The 7247-nt window shown below is 37.9% G+C and overlaps 1 protein-coding gene across 4 annotated transcripts in view; it reads left to right on the top strand.

Moving 5' to 3' along the window:
- Window positions 1-5902, top strand: part of samsn1b (SAM domain, SH3 domain and nuclear localisation signals 1b) — a 44866-nt gene extending 38964 nt beyond the window's left edge. For all 4 annotated transcript variants that reach the window (XM_062048406.1, XM_062048408.1, XM_062048407.1 and 1 more), the window contains one exon: window positions 5506-5902. In XM_062048406.1, the coding sequence (XP_061904390.1) occupies window positions 5506-5657 (152 nt within the window). In that variant the 3' untranslated portion in view covers window positions 5658-5902. The remainder of the gene's footprint in view (window positions 1-5505) is intronic.
- The last annotated feature ends 1345 nt before the right edge of the window (window positions 5903-7247 follow it).

Below are 7247 nucleotides of genomic sequence, written 5' to 3' on the forward strand. Positions count from 1 at the left end.
CATATGTTGCTCCAAAACCTGTATGTACCTTTCAGCATTAATGGCGCCTTCACAGATGTGTAAGTTACCCATGTCTTGGGCACTAATACACCCCTATACCATCACACATGCTGGCTTTTCAACTTTGCGCCTATAACAATCCGGATGGTTCTTTTCCTCTTTGGTCCGGAGGACACGACGTCCACAGTTTCCAAAAACAATTTGAAATGTGGACTCGTCAGACCACAGTTCCACTTTGTATCAGTCCATCTTAGATGAGCTCAGGCCCAGCGAAGCCGACGGCGTTCCTGGGTGTTGTTGATAAACGGTTTTCGCCTTGCATAGGAGAGTTTTAACTTGCACTTACAGATGTAGCGACCAACTGTAGTTACTGACAGTGGGTTTCTGAAGTGTTCCTGAACCCATGTGGTTATATCCTTTACACACTGATGTCACTTGATGCAGTACAGCCTGAGGGATCGAAGGTCACAAGCTTAGCTGCTTACGTGCAGTGATTTCTCCAGATTCTCTGAACCCTTTGATGATATTATGGACCGTAGATGGTGAAATCCCTAAATTCCTTGCAATAGCTGGTTGAGAAAGGTTTTTCTTAAACTGTTCAACAATTTGCTCACGCATTTGTTGACAAAGTGGTGACCCTCGCCCCATCCTTATTTGTGAATGACTGAGCATTTCATGGAATCTACTTTTATACCCAATCATAGCACCCACCTGTTCCCAATTTGCCTGTTCACCTGTGGGATGTTCCAAATAAGTTCCAAATAAGTATTTGATGAGCATTCCTTAACTTTTTTAACTTTCAGTATTTATTGCCACCTTTCCCAACTTCTTTGTCACGTGTTGCTGGCATCAAATTCTAAAGTTAATGATTATTTGTAAAAAAAAAAAAAAGTTTATCAGTTTGAACATCAAATATGTTGTCTTTGTAGCATATTTAACTGACTATGGGTTGAAAATGATTTGCAAATCATTGTATTTCGTTTATATTTACATCTAACACAATTTCCCAACTCATATGGAAACCGGGTTTGTAGTTAGCATCTGCTTACATTTTAGCTAGCATGTGGTTAGAGATGGCCAATAGGGCCTAAAATCCATATATTATTGCAGCCCTTTGTGATAACAATTTATACCTCACTATACTGTGTGGTATATACATAATAATGTCATTATTTCAAAATGGGTTACAAATGCTTGTAGTTTGACTGCTGACACATGCAGTAACATTGCATCATTTCCAGTTGTATTATTTTGTAAAAACTATTATATTATAAACTGTTAAATTTATGTTCAAATTTGGTTATTTTCTTTTGCATCATGGTTCTATCTACACTTATGTTCAAATGTAATAAACACTCATGTCATTACAAATTTGGATAGATATTCCATCCCAGTGTTCATGCTTATATTTTTTCAAGATCAGTAAATGATAACATTTTTGATCGCAATTATAGTCAGACAACAAGACAGGATGGTGGTGTAACAATATCAATTAATATTTAAATAATGTACTTTTTCTCTTTTATTGTATACAAAAAATTATGACAGTAGATTGTACAAAATAACTTAACACAAGTAAAAACTACTATTGGCTCATATTTCCTGAGTTTGTTAACAATAACAAAAATAATAATGGTGTAACCACTATGCTTGGTCTCATTACTGTCGATGTTTGTATCGATCCGCCCACCACTGTTTACATTTAAAAGCTTTAGCTTAGCCATTTGCTATGTTTTGTTTCATCCTCCTATGATGTGTAGTGTAGCATGTTAAGCTGTTCCTCGTCCACCAGTGATAATGCAACCTGTAAAAATCATAGTTTATTTGCCGTCATGGAGAGGAAGATTAGTGATTTGCACCGTAGGATGCGAGTATGCGTTGAGGATGCTTGTCGCTGTCAATCAAGAATGTGTCACCAACACGCATTATCTCGATACAACAACAGACTTAAAGGCCTACTGAAATTACATTTTTTTATTTAAACGGGGATAGCAGATCCATTCTATGTGTCATACTTGATCATTTTGCGATATTGCCATATTTTTGCTGAAAGGATTTAGTATAGAACAACGACGATAAAGTTCGCAACTTTTGATCTCTGATAAAAAAAAGCCTTGCCCCTACCGGAAGTAGCGTGACGTAGTCAGTTGTTTGCCTCCTCATATTTTCCTATTGTTTTCAACGCAGCTAGAGCGATTCGGACAGAGAAAGCGACGATTACCCCATTAATTTGAGCGAGGATGAAAGATTTGTGGATGAGGAACGTTAGAGTGACGGACTAGAATGCAGTGAAAGACATCTTTTTTCGTTCTGACCGTAACTTAGGTACAAGCTGGCTCATTGGATTCCACACTCTCTCCTTTTTCTATTGTGGATCACGGATTTGTATTTTAAACCACCTCGGATACTATATCCTCTTGAAAATGAGAGTCGAGAACGCGAAATGGACATTCACAGTGACTTTTATCTCCACGACAATACATCGGCGAAGCTCTTTAGCTACTGAGCTAACGTGATAGCATCTGGCTCAAATGCAGATAGAAACAAAATACATAAATCCCTGACTGGAAGGATAGACAGAAGATCAACAATACTATTAAACCATGTACATGTAACTACACGGTTAATAATCAGCCTGGCAAAGCTTAACAATGCTGTTGCTAACGACGCTGAAGCTAACTTAGCAACCGGACCTCACAGAGCTACGTTAAAAATATTAGCGCTCCACCTACGCCAGCCAGCCCTCATCTGCTCATCAACACCCGTGCTCACCTGCGTTCCAGCGATCGACGGCGTGACGAAGGACTTCACCCGATCACAGATGCGGTTGGCGGCTAGCATCGGCTAGCGCGTCTGCTATCCAAGTAAGTCCTCCTTGTTGTGTTGCTACAGCCAGCCGCTAATACACCGATCCCACCTACAACTTTCTTCTTTGCAGTCTCCATTGTTCATTAAACAAATTGTAAAAGATTCACCAACACAGATGTCCAGAATACTGTGGAATTTTGCAATGAAAACAGAGCTGTTTGTATTGAGATACAATGTGTCCGAATACTTCCGTTGCAACCATCGACGTCACGCGCAAATGTCATCATACATAGACGTTTTCAACCGGAAGTTTAGCGGGAAATTTAAAATTGCACTTTATAAGTTAACCCGGCCGTATTGGAATGTGTTGCAATGTTAAAATTTCATCATTGATATATAAACTATCAGACTGCGTGGTCGGTAGTAGTGGGTTTCAGTAGGCCTTTAAAAGCTCTATCGTCGGCCAAATATATATAATTTATATTGTATATCAATTATATAGCACAATCCTAGGTTACTTGTACATTGTATTCTCGGGACATACAACAGGGATTGCAACTGGACTGTTTGGTTCTTTTCGCCTCTCATCCAAGTAGGCTTAATTAGTTCATGCTCATAGACTAGATCTTATCATTGAGCAGATCTAGTCTAACAGCTAGTGCCAAAACCCAACTATTTATACTGCAACACCAGAAGAGTGTGCCTGTACAAGGATGGTTCTGCCCTCTTGTAGTGAAAAAACAACTGTTGAGATGCAAATGAGCAACTCTTCTGTCAATGCCAATTGAAAGTGGCATTTCCCCTTGTTTGCAATGAAGCATTATCTGTGGTATTGTCAGCCCAAAATCAGTCGGAGTCACCCACGTTAGCATTCCATTTAGATCTAACAAATGGCACAAAATAAGCATTTGTGACCAGAAGGTTTCTAACTCCCCCCCCCACGTTAAAGGCCTACTGAAACCCACTACTACCGACCACGCAATTTGATAGTTTATATATCAATGATGAAATCTTAACATTGCAACACATGCCAATACGGCCGGGTTAGATTACTAAAGTGCAATTTTAAATTTCCCCCGGAATATCCTGCTGAAAACGTCTCGGTATGATGACGCCTGCGCGTGACGTCACGGTTTGTAGAGGACATTTTGGGACAGCATTGTGGCCAGCTATTAAGACGTCTGTTTTCATCACAAAATTCCACAGTATTCTGGACATCTGTGTTGGTGAATCTTTTGCAATTTGTTCAATGAACAATGGAGACAGCAAAGAAGAAAGCTGTAGGTGGGAAGCGGTGTATTTCGGCCGGCTGCAGCAACACAAACACGTAGCCGGTGTTTCATTGTTTACATTCCCGAAAGATGACAGTCAAGCTTTACCATTGGCCTGTGGAGAACTGAGACAACAGAGACTCTTACCAGGAGGACTTTGAGTTGGAAACACAGACGCGGTACCGTGAGCTGCGGCTTCCAAACATTTGATCGCTTTCCTGTACGGGCGTGCCGCTATGTGCATGTCACATACGTAACTTTGGGGAAATATATGTGCTGTATGAACTTTGGGGAGGTGAACGGTACTTTGGGCTGTGGGATTGAGTGTGTTGTGCGGGTGTTTTATTTGTATTGGCGGGTTATATGGACGGGAGGGGGGAGGTGTTTGTTATGCGTCATTCATTTGTGGCATATTAAATATAAACCTGGTTGTGTTGTGGCTAATAGAGTATATATATGTCTTGTGTTTAATTACTGTTTTAGTCATTCCCAGCTGAATATCAGGTCCCACCTGCCTCTCACAGCATCTTCCCTATCTGAATCGCTTCCACTGTCCTCTAGTCCTTCACTCTCACTTTCCTCATCCACAAATCTTTCATCCTCGCTCAAATTAATGGGGAAATCGTCGCTTTCTCTGTCCGAATCACTCTCGCTGCTGGTGGCCATGATTGTAAACAATGTGCAGATGTGAGGAGCTCCACAACCGGTGACGTCACGCGCATATCGTCTGCTACTTCCGGTACAGGCAAGGCGTTTTTATCAGCGACCAAAAGTTGCGAACTTTATCGTCGATGTTCTCTACTAAAACCTTTCAGCAAAAATATGGCAATATCGCGAAATGATCAACTTTGACACATAGAATGGACCTGATATCCCCGTTTAAATAAGAAAATCGCATTTCAGTAGGCCTTTAAGGGCATTTGTGTACTGTTGAGAGTGGTTTACACTGAGTACAGCGCTGTTTTTTGTTGATAAGTGAGAGATGATTAGAAATTATCATCACACTTCAACATCTGTAACATGTAAATGCCTCTTTGCTCGGTCAGCATTGCAAATTAAAATATGTTCTTAATTTTCTTACCCTGAATGGATTAATGTTATATAAATAATACAGTTCAACTACAAAATTTCCCAGGAGGCTTAGCGCTGTAGACAGGAACAGGAAGTAGGTCTGAAGACAATTGTGCCGTGATATAATGTTAATTGTGCTGTTCCTGCTTCGTCTACACAAGAAACAAGCATAATTGATTAGACAGCTGACGTGCATGAGTGTACTCCACCTCATCCCCAAAGAGGCGGATTGTTACGACTGTGTGAGAATAGACAAGAAGACAGATTTATTTTTAATGAGCAGTGATGAAAGCTAAAAAAAATAAAAAAAATAAAAAGTGAGACGGAATGCAACACAACATTTTTCTCTTTTCAGATGATTGTCACTTGGAGACCCCCAGCGAGCACATGAAGGGAGACATGAAGACCTGCCCGAGAGACTCCGGCTGCCACATGTCGTCTGACGGCGAGGTCACGGAACATAATTTTCATGACGACCTTGGAGCTGATGAGATGACAGCGTCATGACAAGACGTCATTGTCAGGTCACATGACTTTTGGAAAGACACAACGCTCATGTTGAGCTTCTAATATTTCAGCATCTCCGTGGAACTCAACATTTGAGGCTGGTCAAATGTAAATAAGGGATTTCTAAGCAGTAGTTTGAAAAATCTAATGAGTATGATATTTACAAATGTGTTTTTGATGTTCTGAAAGAATAATGAATCTACTTGCAATATATCATGTGGGAAAAAATATTAAAATTTGCTAAATGTGTGTCATGAACTCTCTTATGCCCATATTAGGAGTTCCTTGGGGAGAAACCACCAGTGTTAATAAACAATGCAGCCAGTGCTGCTAGACGAACAATGACTATCCAGTCATTTCATCTGCTGTCCGATCAATATTTCTAAAAAATCTCATTTTTGATAAGTTAACGTCTTCAATACATGATATTATCAGCAAACCCAAACAGGATTACATCCTCCACTGCACCCAATGTTGTATCAGCTGGGAAGTCTGTTTTATGAGAGAATTCTGTGTCTTTATATGCAACAAATTAAAAAAAATGAATGTAACCAAAACAGTGATTTGTAACCCCCAAAAATGATTTTCAAATCCAAAAATGTTATCAAATGAAAAAAACCCAACACAAATTAATTGCAAAACATTTATTTTGGTAAGAAATATATATTTTTTTGTCTACAACTCAACTTCATTCTTGTGGGCTGGGCCTCTTCTGAACAATTTGTTTTTAAACTTTTTTATTGGTTGATCGCAGATGACATATGATATGGGCGTGATATTTGGAGGAAAAATAGTAAAAACTGACCAAAAAAATATATAAAAAATGTTTTTGCTAGCTCAAACTTTCTTTTGACAATGTTTTGGCTGCAAAAACTGTTTTGGTTACAAATCTTTTTTGGGGTGTTGTATACTGTATATTTATATATATATATATATATATATATATATATATATATATATATATATATATATATATATATATATATATATATATATGTATATATATATATATATATATATATATATATATATATATATATATATATGTGTAAATGTATGAATATACAGTACAGGCCAAAAGTTTGGACACACCTTCTCCTTCAATGCGATTTCTTTATTTTCATGACTATTTACATTGTAGATTGTCACTGAAGACATAAAAACCATGAATGAACACATGTGGAGTTATGTACTTAAAAAAAAGGTGACATAACTGAAAACATGTTTTGTATTCTAGTTTCTTCAAAATAGCCACCCTTTGCTCTGATTATTGCTTTGCACACTGTTGGTATTCTCTCAAAGAGCTTCAAGAAATGATTTTCACTTCACAGGTGTCATAGTATTGATGCCTTCAGTGACAATCTACAATGTAAATAGTTATGAAAATAAAGAAAACACATTGAAATGAGAAGGTGTGTCCAAACTTTTGGCCTATATACTGTATATATATATATATATATATATATATATATATATATATATATATATATATATATATATATATATATATATATATATATATACTGTATATACTTGAATTACTTGGGCAACATGTAATGTACAGAATATCAGAAGTAATTTTTCCAGCTA

Source organism: Entelurus aequoreus, linkage group LG05, assembly GCF_033978785.1.
Source record: "Entelurus aequoreus isolate RoL-2023_Sb linkage group LG05, RoL_Eaeq_v1.1, whole genome shotgun sequence".
NCBI lineage: Eukaryota > Metazoa > Chordata > Actinopteri > Syngnathiformes > Syngnathidae > Entelurus > Entelurus aequoreus.